This window comes from Mobula hypostoma, chromosome 6 (genome assembly GCF_963921235.1).
Source record: "Mobula hypostoma chromosome 6, sMobHyp1.1, whole genome shotgun sequence".
Taxonomy (NCBI): Eukaryota; Metazoa; Chordata; class Chondrichthyes; order Myliobatiformes; family Myliobatidae; genus Mobula; species Mobula hypostoma.
This window is the reverse complement of record NC_086102.1, coordinates 153,018,631-153,032,803: the sequence shown is the minus strand read 5'-3', so window position 1 is coordinate 153,032,803 and position 14,173 is coordinate 153,018,631. Positions and strand designations below refer to the sequence as shown.

Below are 14,173 nucleotides of genomic sequence, written 5' to 3'. Positions count from 1 at the left end.
GTATAAGAAATAATATTAAATCATTGGAAAGAGATGACATGAGATTAGAAGGTGTAGAGTCTCTATGGGTTGAGCTAAGAAATGGCATGGGTAAAAGGACCCTAATGGCAGTTGTTTACAGGCCTCCAAACAGCAGGCGGGATGCGGATTACAAATTACAGCAGGAGATAGAAAGGCAATGTGATGATAATTGTTGGGGATTTTAACATGAAAGTGAATTGGGAGAACTAGGCCTGTACTGGACCTCAAGAGAGAGAATTTGTAGAATGTCTAAGGGATGGCTTTTTAGAACAGCTTGTTGATGAGCCCACTCGGGGATCGGCTGTGCTTTATTGGGTGTTGTGCAATGATCCGGAGGTGATAAGAGAGCTTAAGGTTAAGGAACCATTAAGGAACAGTGATCACAATATGATCGAGTTCACTTTGAAATCTGAGAGGGAAAAAGTAAAATCTATGTGTTGGTATTTCAGTGGAATCAGGGAAATTACAATGGCATGAGAGGGGAGCTGGCCGAAGTTGACTGGAAACGGACATTTGCAGGAAAGATAGCAGAGCAACAATGGCTGGAGTTTCTGTGAAAAATGAGGGAGGTGCAAGACAGATGTATTCCAAATAAGAAGAAATTTTCAAAGGGAAGAAGGACACTACCGTGGCTGAGAAGTGAAGTCAATGTATGTCAATGATTTGGACTACGGTATTAAGAGATTTGTGGCTAAAATTGCCGATGATACAAAGATAGGTGGGGGAATGGGTAGTGATGAGGAAACAAGAGAGCCTGCATTGAGACTTGGGTAGTTTAGGAGAATGGGCAAAGAAGTGGCAAATGAAATATAATGTTGGAAAGTGTATGGTCGTGCACTTCGGTGGAAAGAATCAATGGGCAGACTATTGTTTAGATGGGGAGAGAATTCAAAATGCAGAGATGCAAAGAGACTTGGGAGTCCTTGTGAAAGATTCTCTAAAGGTTAACCTGAAGGTTGAGTCGATTGTGAAGAAGGCAAATGCAATGTTGGCATTCATTTCTAGAGGTATAGAATATAAGAGCCGGGATATGATGTTGAGGCTCTATAAGGCACTCATGAACCACTCTTGGAGTATTGTGTGCAGTTTTGGGCTTCTTATTTTAGAAAGGATATACTGACATTGGAGAGGGTTCAGAGAAGATTTACCAGAATGATTCCAGGAATGAGAGGGTTACTGTATGAGGAACGTCTGGCAGCTCGGGCTGGATTCCCTGGAGTTCAGGAGAATGAGGGGGGATCTCATAGAAATGTTCCAAATATTAAAAGGCCTGAACAGATTAGATATGGCAAAGTTATTTCCCATGGTAGGGGATTCTGGGACAAGAAGGCACGACTTCAGGATTGAAGGATGTCCTTTTAGAATTGAGATGCGGAGAAATTAGATGGTGGTAAATCTGTGGAATTTGTTGCCACGAGCGACTGTGGAGGCCAAGTCATTGGGTGTATTTAAGGCAGAAATAGATAGGTTCTTGATTAGCCAGGTCATCAAAGGGTATGGGGTGAAAGCAGGGGAGTGGGGATAACTGGATGAAGTGGATCAGCCCATGATTGAATGGCAGCGCAGACTTGATGGGCATTCATCAAGATGGCCTACTTCTGCTCCTCTATCTTCTGGTCTTCATCTCCAGTTACAGGCTTCTGCAGCGCACTCAGAGTGACTGTTGTAGCCTCTCTTACAAGTCCCATTCTTCTCCAGTGACTAATCCGACAGGCAGTGTAGTTGTGACTTCATATTTTTCCACTTTTTCACAATGGACTGCACTGATCTAAAAGATATGTTCAGTGCCTTTGAGATGGTCTTTTTATCATTTTCCTGACTTGCCTGAAATGCCCTTCTGTCTTTATTTTGGTTGGTCTATTGAAAATCTACTACACTGTTGGATCTTGCAGAGAGAGGGGGTATTATGAATTCATTGAAAACAGATGATCCTCCAATTTTCTACTTGAACAAATTGGATGAGTTGGTAAGGCAGTATATTAATACTGAGAAAAAATAGTGTAGGAATTACAGAGGATGAATACTTTTTCAACTTCACAATTTTGGTTTTTAATTTTTAGTAAATTGTTGACAGGTTTTGAAAGTTTTCTTTTGATTTGACATGATGCACAATGTTTTGTAGATTAGCTCAAAAACTCCTATCTCAATATATCTTAAATTTAGAAAATGAGACCATAAAATGGGAAAATAGTTGTGGTGGCGGGATTCTTTTTTAAGGCACTGTATATCCTATTCTTTATTTATAGTTTGTATTAACTCTTGCTGTGGCTTTGAATAGTCGTCTTGTTTATTTCAGTGACTATTGAAAAACATTCTATCAGCATTATTTCTAGGAGTCTCTGAAGAAAACATGGAGATAAATTCATGTACTACAGTTTATTTTTTGTTTGTTTACTGATATCCATTTCTCAAGTTAGATTAAAAAAAAAACACTGGCCTTTCTTCTTTGGTTTCCATACTACCCAAAAGTGCAATGCCACATGATACGTGGATTGTTTCTGAAAGACTGCACTAGGGAATGGAATAACCCATTTTGTCCGCTCCCTTGCCATGACACCTATCTAGTGTCTTGACAGAAACTGAAGAAGTCAGACACTCGGCAGTGAGGTTGGATTACCGGTATGGATATTGTGTCCTGAAGTGAAGTTGCATAAGAGATAAAATTAGGATGCATCATTCGGGCTGCCTGTAACTTGATATGTTGGTAAAGGTTTTGCACTCAGTGATAAACGTCTCTTGGTGCCTCTGGCCTATGAAGAAAGTTACGATTTACCTTTACACAGTTCCCCGGCTAAGTTGAAGAAAGAAGCAGCCTGTGGGGTAGCAATAATGGCATCATTGCAGGATGTGGAGTGTAAAATGCCCCACTGCCCCACACCTGTGAAATTGCCCTAAGTAAATTATCTGGTATTCCTGGTATCAACATTTGTCAAAGCTGTTCATAATGTTGGAACATTTTTCGTTTTCAGAAGTTTTTGACTAATCTTTCAAATTAATTGTTTTTTCCCTAAAAACGCTCAAGTTTATTATTTCACCACTATTGAGATCAATGAGTTAATCAAATTCCTCATCATAATTGGTATGAAACATTGCCTTCCCATGCTGGGCTCTGTTGTGTGTCCCAGGCAAGGAAACCTGAATTATCACATTATTCTCTCATTCAATAACTCAATATTCTGCCTCGATGAATGTCAACCACATTTAATTCTTTTTTCCTTTTTGTTTGCTAACTAATAGTTTTAATAGAAAAAAAAATAATAGACTATGTATTATTTGTCATTTGCCATAATTTTAAGACTTTTGTTTAGTCTCTCCAAGGTCAATCCCTGAATGTTGATTATTTTTATAGTGTTTGTTTTTAAGCCCAATGAGCCACGACCCTTGTACATGCAGAAGAATGTGTGTGATGTTCCAGTCAAGTCGGCTGTCTTTGTTCCCAGAGAACTGGCTGAGGACTGTAGTTCAGAGAACCAGCAGTGGTTAGCCAGATCACAGCTTTACTTCCTCACAGATTCCCAGGTAAAGCAATTTTAAGTTGTGGAGCTGAAAGCCAATTAAGGAACAAAGCACTTCTAACTTATGAATTGATTGATACATTGGGGAACATTTTTTTTCCCTCTTGCAGGACCTAATGACATTCAGTACAAAATCAGAAGAAGAACGACTAACACTATCCAGCAAGCAGGTGCGTGTAATATGGCCAGTCCCTAAGAAACATTTACTTTTACAGGGTGGCCAGAATTTTTTTATTTTACAAATGTATTTAGAGATACAGCACAGTAGCAGGCCCTGCCAGCCCAGTGAGCCTGCACCACATGTGGCCCATTAACCTACTAACTGATGTCTTTGGTATGTGCGAGGAAACCCACATGACATAGGGAGAACGTACAAACTTCTTACAGACAGTGCAGAATTAAACCTGGCTCACCGGCACTGTCATAATGTTACCCTAACAGTTTTGCTATCATGCCATCCCAATTTCTATGTAATGACTTGCCACCGGCATTTGCCATGCACTTAACCTAAACGTTCTTGTAATTGGGCCTTTCACTTGGTATAATATTCCAAAGGTTCAATGCTCTGTGGTAAGATTTCTTTTCATCTTGGTTCACAATAGCTTACCCCTTATTTTCACCCTAGCTCTAGTCTTTGCATTCAGGGGAACCAACTTTTCATCAGCTCTGAGATCTATATGTTTCTGAGAGCACCTAATGTTATCCTAAACTTTAGAGAATCAGTATCTCCTCAAGTTGAAAACCCATTGTCCCAAGAAATAGGATGGTGAATCTTAATTGCACTTCCTCTAAAACAAGTATAACTTTTTTTAAGATGAAGTGTCGATATACTGTATAGTTCTGGTCTCAAAGACTTTGTATTGTTGTAGTTCGACATATTTATATATTACCTATATTCCAATCCTCTTCAATAAAGACTAACATGTCAATTTAGTTCATTATTGAATGAACCTGTAAGTAAGCTTTCAGTGATGTATGCGCACAAAAACCAGGTCTACGAGCATCATCATCTGTCACATTGTTGCCATTCACTTAGCTTGTCTGCATCATCATGAAGTCTCTGCATTCTCATCACTACTTAACCAGCTAGCTTTCATTTTATGTGATCAAGTTAGATTATATCCATGTAAAAAGTTGTATTATGGCTTGTTTACCATATTAACTATCTCTCAGTCTGCATTGATATATAACCCCAAATACAGTCCTTTAACCTTGTTTGCCAACTTCATGTACTAAGTTATTCTTGTTATTGGTTTCATTGTGTATAGAATGGTAGAAATGTTGTTCGAGTATTATTAAATTTACTTTTGATTCTGGTAAGAGTATGATTCTGGAAAGTTGCACGTCATCAACATAACATCAGAATTCAATTTGTTTCCAGTTGGTGACAGAAGAAAATGCTCTGATGACTCCTTTCCATGTGTTGCTTGGAAAACAGCAGCAACATCAAATAAAATCTGGGTTAGAAGCAGAACAAACCGCACTGCCTGAAGGATCTACTGCAATTAATGAGGTAATTAAATGAATGATAAGTATTTACAAATATGGAATTTTAAATTTAAATTTTTGGCAAAAATCTTTATTCAAAACTCTTGTTTCCTTCAGATGCTTCATACACCAGCTCATGTTCTGCCAAATGCATCATTTCTTTGTTCGATGTTTATGAATTCGTTACTGATTCCTAAGGAGGACAAAAGGTAAGATTGTGAATTAGTACTTTGGTTATGTTTGCTCGTCTAAATCTGAGATTAGTAACTCCAAAGATTCAGGAACGTAGTCTTTCATTTGGTCATAAGTTGTAATATGCCAAATATCTTTACCATGGGAATAAGTTAAAGTTACAATTGAATCAGTTTTAATCTTGTTTAAATGCTTTAGTGGGCTTGAAAGTTGAGTCTATTCATACTATAATTTGTATGCTCTTATATCCTATTCATACTTTAACCTCAGAAGGCAAATCATTTCTCTGAGTTATGAAGCTGGATATATTTCCTTACTGCTCTCTCAAAAAATTGTCCTCAATATCATCTTTCTCTGGGAATTCCTCAAGTCTCGCAATCTGTGTCTAATCATAGAACAAACCCTTCAGCTCAACAAATCCAAGACAAGCACAGCTTCCTCTGTGCTAGTCGTGGTTGCCTACCTTCACCCCATAACTCTCCAAGCTGTTCTCCTCCATATACCAATCCAAATGCAGCTTAAATATTGCAATTGTACCCACCTCAATCACTTCTTCTGTCAATTCATTCCAGGTACTAACTACCCCCGAGTATAGAATTTACCTCTCATGTCTCTTAAATCTCCTCTTTTATCTTGTATCTGTGCCGCAGTGTTGGACTTACAAACTGTGGGAAAAAGATTGTAACTGTCGGTGCCCGACACTTGGCAGTGCTCTGCCCTTCATTGTATAGGTCCTACCCTCGTTTGAATATCTAAAATGTCCATCCTTATTAAATAAACACCCCCCCCCAAACACACTCCTACCTGTTCCTCTTTTTTCCTTTTTTTCTGCCTTTTTTTAACCACATTTTGGTGATGGCCACAGAATTTAAGTCCTTAGATATAACCCTGCTCTCAGTTTGTCTACTTGCATGTTAAGCTACAGAAAAAGTTTGTGAACCTTTTGCAGCTACCTGGATTTCTGTATTAATAGCTCATAAAATGTGGTCTGATCTTCATCGAAGTCACAATAGTAGACAAACACAATCTGCCTAAACTGATAACACACAAACACTTGCACATCTCATGTGTTTATTGAACACATTGTTTAATCATTCACAGTCCAGGCTCGAAGAAGTATGTGAACCCTTGTATTTAATAACTGGTAGAACCTCCTTTAGCAACAATAACCTCCACCAAATATTTCCTGTAGCTGCTGATCAGATTTGCGTGACAGCAAGGACAAATTTTAGACCATTCCTCCATACAAAACTGTTTCAGTTTACCAATATTTCTGGGATACCTTATGTAAACAGCCTCTTCAGATCATGCTATAGCATCTCAATTGGATTAAGGTCTGGACTTTGACTTGGCCATTCCTAAAGAGAAATTTTCTTCTTTTTAAACCATTCTGTTGTTGATTTACTCTTGTCTTTCAGATCATTGTTTTGTTGCATCATCCAACTTCCATTAAGCTTCAGGTGACAGATCGCTACCCTGACATTTTCCTGTAAAATGTCTTGATACAATTTTGAATTCGTTGTCCCCTCAACAATTGCAAGCTGCTCCAGCCCTGAGGCAGCAAAGCATCCCCAAACCATGTTGTTCTTTCCACCACACTTCACACTGGGATGAGGTTTTGGTGTTGGTGTACAGTGCCCTTTTTCCTCCATCCAGCAGTGTGCATTTCTGACAACAAGTTCAACTTTAGTCTTATTTGTCCACAGGACATTGTTCCAGAAGCGTTGTGGAACATCCAGGTGCTCTTTTGCAGACTTGAGAGCAGTGGTTTCCTCCATGGTGTTCCTCCATGAACATCATTCTTGTTCAGTGTTTTCCTTATAATGGACACATGAACAGAGACTTTAGCAAGTTCTAGAGATTTCTGCAGGTCTTTTGCTGTTACCCTTGGGTTCTTTTTCCACCTCCTTCAGTATTACATGTTGTGCTCTTGGTGTGATCTTTGCAGGATGCCCACTCCTAGGGAGAATAGCAACAGTACTGAATTTCCTCCATTTGGAGACAATTCATCTCACTGTGGACTGGTGAACACTGAGGTTTTCAGAAATACTTTCGTAGCCTTTTCCAGCTTTGTGCATCTCTACAATTCTTCTAAGGTCCTTAAAGTTGTTCTGATTGAGACACGGTGCACATAAATGGATCTTTCTTGAGAAGAGCAGGTTCTGTCTTTTTTATAGAGCAGGGCACCACTACAGCCCACACCTGGAACACCTGATTCCAATAGCTTTTGTAGAAGGCATTACCCCAGAGGTTCACATAGTTTTTTGAACCTAGACTGTGATTTTTCAAATGGTGTACTCAATTTTGACAAGAAGTACAGTTGTTTTATGTGTTATTAGTTTAGGCAGATTGTTTGTCTATTATTGGGACTTACATGAAGGTTGGACCACTTATGAGTAATTAATGCAGAGAACCAGGTAAATGCAAAGGGTTCAGAATTTTTCTTGCAACTGTACATGCATTGAAACTGGTGCATTTTAAAGCAGTGGTCCTGTCTACCCTTTTACTGTAAACATGGTTGTCCTGATTGCTAGGCTTACATGCTTTGGTTGCTACACAGATTCCTGAATTCTCATCGACTTAACTCTTTCAAGTCCTACCTCTCGGTGGCAAAATCAAATTTCCCTTCCGGAACGTAGATCGCCTCTACTCCAGAAGAGATTCCAGTGATCCAAGAACCTGACTTCTGCCTTTTGCACCAGCTCTTCACCACTCTGCTTGACAAAACCTTCTTTTTATTGACTGCTGTCAATTAATTAATTTGCCAATCAATTATTAACTAACAATTTCTAAATATGCCTCCTTTGAGGTCCTCTTATGTGAAACTCACCAGCTTGAGCCAAGACCTACCTCTTTTAAACATTCGTGCCTCTCACTCCAAGTCCCATCTCTCAAATGTACTTCCAGGGCAACAATTCAAAGAACCTCGCAACCCATTGTGATTGTTGTGTTGCAGCAGGTAGTGCTGCTGTCTCACTGCTCCATGAAACTGGTGATTGATTCTGGCATTCACTGTGGCCTCTGTTGAGGTCCCTTGTCCTCTCTGTAATCATGCAGGTGGTCCAGGTTCCTTCCACGTCTCAAAGGTGTTAGTTGGCATGTTATTTGGCTATTATCAATTATCTCAAGTGTCAGTGCATGGTAGAAGAATCAGAAAGAATTGATAAGTATGTGAGAAAGAGTAGGTTACAGGGAAGTAAGCAGGAGAGTGGGATTGCTGGGACATCTGATAAAGACTTGATGGACTGAATGGCATCCTCCAATGTCATAAGGAAATAAACACAAGAAGTAATGGTCCTTTTTTTTTTAAAAAGGTTATTTACAATTGTTGTTAGTGCTAATGGGAAACTGCCCAGAGCTCAGGCTGGTGGGCTGACACCAGGGCCTGGACTCTGGGCTTCAGGCTGAACGCTGAGTGGGACAATTACTGTGTCTTGATGCACAGACTCTAGATTGTCCCTCTAAATTATTGGGCTAAACGAAATGGTGACTCCACTGATCAGTTCTGAATGACAGCTGTAGTGGGAGTTTCTGGCCTGAATAGACAACTTTCCGTTCACATAAGGGCAGGCGTTCATGCAAATGTATGTGTATTTGTGCACAAGAGATCAGTCTCTGTTCAATGGATCAGGCTCCAGAGCTCCTGTCGTTGACCCTAAACTCAGGTGCATTAAAGGTCTCCTTGGTCTATTCTTTCAATTTTTGCTCTGTACAGTACTGTGTAAAAGTCTTAAGCACATATAAATAGCTAGGGCACCTAAGACTTTTGCCCAGTACTGTATTTGGCAATGTAGAGTGGAGAGCGAGTTTATCAATCTGGCAGGAGCAAAGTATGTTGAGACTGGCAAGGTGGAGCGCCATGGGAGGGGTTTGGGACAGGTGGCAGAGAAGAAATGTGAGGGGTGCAGAAACACCCACGTCTGAGATACCAGGTCATTTGATTCCAAATAACTGGTTTATTGATCATTACAGAATCACTTTCTGGTGCTTCCTGCTCCCTCCCTTCTTCCTTCCCCTTTTCCCTGCCCCCCTCCCATTCTCAGTCCACAATAGAGAACCCATAGCAGAATCTGGTATATCATCACTCACATGTATCATAAAGTTTGTTTGTGGCAGCAGTACAGTGCAATACATAACTTTACAGTACTGTAAATGAACAGGGTGCATTTTACAATTTTCACTCAGCATATTTTAGATATGATAAGTTAATGTTTATATGCCATGCTGTGTATTGGATTGATGCAATTCCCCAGGCAATGCTAGTGACCCAAACGGAGCAGTCCTGCACTTGTCAGCCAGAAGTTATCTTAATTAAAGACTTACAAGGTACAGGAAGAGGAAACAAAGTCATGTAAGCAGAACAAGAAGGACATAAATGATAAGAGGCAAAAAAAATGAAAGAGGGCTAGAAAGTGTTTTGTTTAGTTTGGCTGCTCTGCAGTTCCAAGTAAAAGCAGAATGAAAAGCCTGAAGCTTTCATTTTAAGAATAATGAGCAGGTAAAATTTCAAGAATTCTTTCAATTTTATTTACAGATTAAAAATTGTTCTTGCTTACTCACTGTAATAGATTTACGTTAATTACACAAGCGTGAAGTCTGAATCTAGCTATAAACCTTTTAGAGTCGCTGGTAACATTAAGAAGCAGGAGGGTAATGAGATAGGAAGAGTTTCAAAAGGATGTGCCTTTGGCAATATTAAATCAAGTTTTAAAAATATGAAAATGTTCTATAGGTCAAAAAGTGAGCAATAATTACTACTTGTTAATCACATTAAGAATTAGAATGTAGCCATTAAATACTGTTTTTGTTATTCTCGAAGATGAAAATAGGGAATCAACAACTAGATGTCATTTACCATCTTTTCATATGGAAAAGCACCCAGGGAATTTCACACGTAGAACAAGTTAGGAAAAGTTATAGAAAGTAATTTTAGGTGGGTAGTAGGCAAAGGGAAGATTTTTGCAGAGCAAGAAGAGGGATATACATTTGATGAGTAAGTAATTGATTTGCTCCGTTTCTGGTCCAGGCTTGTTTTCTGTTAATTGAATTTGTGCCAAGTTAATTTCTGTTCTGTAACCTAAATGAGAATAATAGAACATAGAATAGTACAGCACAGTACAGGCCCTTTGGCCCACATTGTTGTGCTCACCCTCAAACCCTGCCTCCCATATAACCCCCCACCTTAAATTCCTCCATATACCTGTCTAGTAGTCTCTCAAATTTCACTAGTGTGTCTGCCTCCACCACTGACTCAGGCAGTGTATTCCACGCACCAACCACTCTCTGAGTAAAAAACCTTCCTCTAATATCCCCCTTGAACTTCCCACCCCTTACCTTAAAGCCATGTCATCTTGTATTGAGCAGTGGTGCCCTGGGGAAGAGGCGCTGGCTATCCACTCTATCTATTCCTCTTAATATCTTGTATACCTCTATCATGTCCAAAGAGTAAACCCCTAGCTCCCTTAATCTCTGATCATAATCCATGCTCTCTAAACCAGGCAGCATCCTGGTAAATCTCCTCTGTACCCTTTCCAATGCTTCCACATCCTTCCTATGGTGAGACAACCAGAACTGGACACAGTACTCCAAGTGTGGCCTAACTAGAGTTTTATAGAGCTGCATCATTACCTCGCAACTCTTAAACCCTGTCCCTCGACTCATGAAAGCTAACACCCCATAAGCTTTCTTAACTACCCTATCTACCTGTGAGACAACTTTCAGTGATCTGTGGACATGTACCCCCAGATCCCTCTGCTCCTCCACACTACCAAGTATCCTGCCATTTACTTTGTACTCTACCTTGGAGTTTGTCCTTCCAAGGTGTACCACCTCACACTTCTCCGGGTTGAACTCCATCTGCCACTTCTCAGCCCACTTCTGCAACCTATCAATGTCTCTCTTCAATCTTCGACAATCCTCTGCACTATCTACAACACCACCAACCTTTGTGTCATCTGCAGACTTGCCAACCCACCCTTCTACCCCCACATCCAGGTCGTTAATAAAAATCACGAAAAGTAGAGGTCCCAGAACCGATCCTTGTGGGACACCACTAGTCATAACCCTCCAATCCGAATGTACTCCCTCCACCATGACCCTCTGCCTTCTGCAGGCAAGCCAATTCTGAATCCAGCTGGCCAAACTTCCCTGGATCCCATGCCTTCTGACTTTCTGAATAAGCCTACGTGTGGAACCTTGTCAAATGCCTTACTAAAATCCATATAGATCACATCCACTGCACTACCCTCATCTATATGCCTGGTCACCTGCTCAAAGAACTCTATCAGGCTTGTTAGACACAATCTGCCCTTCACAAAGCCATGCTGACTGTCCCTGATCAGACCATGATTCTCTAAATACGCATAGATCCTATCTCTAAGAATCTTTTCCAACACCTTTCCCACCAAAGACGTAAGGCTCACTGGTCTATAATTACCCGGACTATCCCTACTACCTTTTTTGAACAAGGGGACAACATTCGCCTCCCTCCAATCCTCCAGTACCATTCCCGTAGACAATGAGGACATAAAGATACTAGCCAGAGGCTCTGCAATCTCTTCCCTCGCCTCATGGAGCAGCCTGGGGACTATTCCGTCAGGCCCCAGAGACTTATCCGTCCTAATGTATTTTAATAACTCCAACACCTCCTTTGCCTTAATATCAACATGCTCCAGAACATCAACCTCACTCATATTGTCCTCACCGTCATCAAGTTCCCTCTCATTGGTGAATACCGAAGAGAAGTATTCATTGAGGACCTCCCTCACTTCCACAGCCTCCAGGCACATCTTCCCACCTTTGTCTCTAATTGGTCCTACCTTCACTCCTGTCATCCTTTTGTTCTTCACATAATTGAAGAATGCCTCGGCGCTTTCCTTTACTCTACTCGCCAAGGCCTTCTCATGCCCCTTTCTTGCTTTTCTCAGCCCCTTCTTAAGCTCCTTTCTTGCTACCCTATATTCCTCAATAGACCCATCTGATCCTTGCTTCCTAAACCTCATGTATGCTGCCTTCTTCCACCTGACTAGATTTTCCACCTCACTTGTCACCCATGGTTCTTTCACCCTACCATTCTTTATCTTCCTCACCGGGACAAATTTATCCCCAACATCCTGCAAGAGATCTCTAAACATCGACCACATGTCCATAGTACATTTCCCTGCAAAAACATCATCCCAATTAAGTTCTAGCCTTATAGCCTCATGATTTGCCCTTCCCCAATTAAAAATTCTCCTGTCCTCTCTGATTCTTTTTCCTTTTCCATGATAATGCTGAAGGCCAGAGAGCGGTGGTCACTGTCCCCCAGATGCTCACCCACTGAGAGATCTGTGATCTGACCCGGTTCGTTACCTAATACTAGATCTAGTATGGCATTCCCCCTAATAATCTTAAGATTTTCTATTTAGGCAAAGAATAGTTAAGAAGGGCTCACTGGAGAGGATACAAAATAATAAATGGGATAAAGAAAGCAAGGCTGAATTACCACTTCAAAGTATTCCACAAAAGCAGGCAGAGTGCAAGATTTCTGTGTTCAGAGTAATATATATTTAAAACTTCAGCTTCTTAAAGTTAGAGAAAAAAATAATTGAGTTTGTCCAAACTGGATTTGATATTACTAGTTGTGAACTGAGATTTCAGAAATACACCTAAGTTCATAGATAAAATGACCACTTAGTTATCATTATTTTTTTCTTAAAAAGTGTGAGATGTTCAGTCTTATATTGCAATTGCAGCTCTGTTTAACGTGTGTGTGTTTTTTTTTTGGTGCATTTGCCTCCAGCTGAAGTAACAGTTATTTAATTGAAGGAAGAAAACCTAATGCTTATCCCTCTATCTTTATGATCTTTAAAATCAGCTCAAAAGAAGAACAAGAGGAGGTGGAAATAGAGAGTGAAAAAGAGGAAGATGAATCGGATATGGAGACAGATCTGTTTGAAGATAAGCAAGAGGTGCAAAAAGTATATTCATCTGAAGAACTTTTACCCAAATTGACTAAATCTGAGGAAAAAGAACTAAAAAAACTTGAGAGGACTAATTATGGCTGGCTATTTACTGTATAGACTGGAGAGATCAATTTCTGCTGGTGACCTAAAGAAATGTAATTTTGTACTAAATATTTTACAACATATATTCAGATTCTAAAGTTTTGTTTTTACAATAAATATACTATATGTGTTTCTTGAATGGACCCATTCAGAGGGTGGAAGAGTCAGCATAAGTAACAGGGAAATTGCTCCTTTTACAAATGGATAACCTGTATAGAAATAAGTAGTAAGATATCTTCATTGACTCCTGGGAATCGCTAGCCCATGATTGCTCAAAGTGGAGTTGGTGCTGTTTTATTAGAAACCATGCATTGAAAGAGCTCAGAAGTCCAGCGTAAAAGATGGAAGTAACATGCCAACTAGCAAACCTGCCTGCCAGCCTCTCATCCCACCTTCAGTTCCACAATGCATCATCTGTCACCTCAAAACTGGAGCTCAAGCATGACAGTACCAAGAGTCTGGCTGGGGCTGCCTGTTGCTGCCCAAGAAAGAGTATAACTTACTCAACAATTCATCATTAAATCAGCAAAGGAATGAGAATATCATTCAATCAAGTTGTGAAATTGTGTAAATGCTTAACCATCCAATACTTGGAAAAGCTTCAGAATATCGGAACTAGGGACAGTTATCAGCCCTTCACACCTATTCTGCCATTCAACATTGCCATTCTAGCCCTCCAGAAATGTTAAAGCTTAGCAATATATTAGCCTAATTTTTTGAACAAACCTATGATGCTATCTGCAAGGCCTCAATGGATCTACACTGTTTATACTGTAAATACCGGTGTGAGAAGGTATTGGAGTCTACATTTTGCTTTTTCCTATTTCATGTAACCCTTATTAATTTAAGTACTCCATATTGCTCCTGACAACCCTCTTATTTTAAAATATAAAATGCAATAAGAATTAGATT

The 14,173-nt window shown here is 40.0% G+C and overlaps 1 protein-coding gene across 1 annotated transcript in view; it reads left to right on the top strand.

Moving 5' to 3' along the window:
* The window catches only part of wdr75 (WD repeat domain 75), a 43,706-nt gene extending 30,362 nt beyond the window's left edge, over positions 1-13,344 (top strand). Inside the window, exons 17-21 of the mRNA XM_063052001.1 lie at positions 3,371-3,540; positions 3,647-3,706; positions 4,918-5,049; positions 5,142-5,233; positions 13,072-13,344. Coding sequence (XP_062908071.1) covers positions 3,371-3,540; positions 3,647-3,706; positions 4,918-5,049; positions 5,142-5,233; positions 13,072-13,276 — 659 coding nt within the window. The 3' untranslated portion in view covers positions 13,277-13,344. The remainder of the gene's footprint in view (positions 1-3,370; positions 3,541-3,646; positions 3,707-4,917; positions 5,050-5,141; positions 5,234-13,071) is intronic.
* The last annotated feature ends 829 nt before the right edge of the window (positions 13,345-14,173 follow it).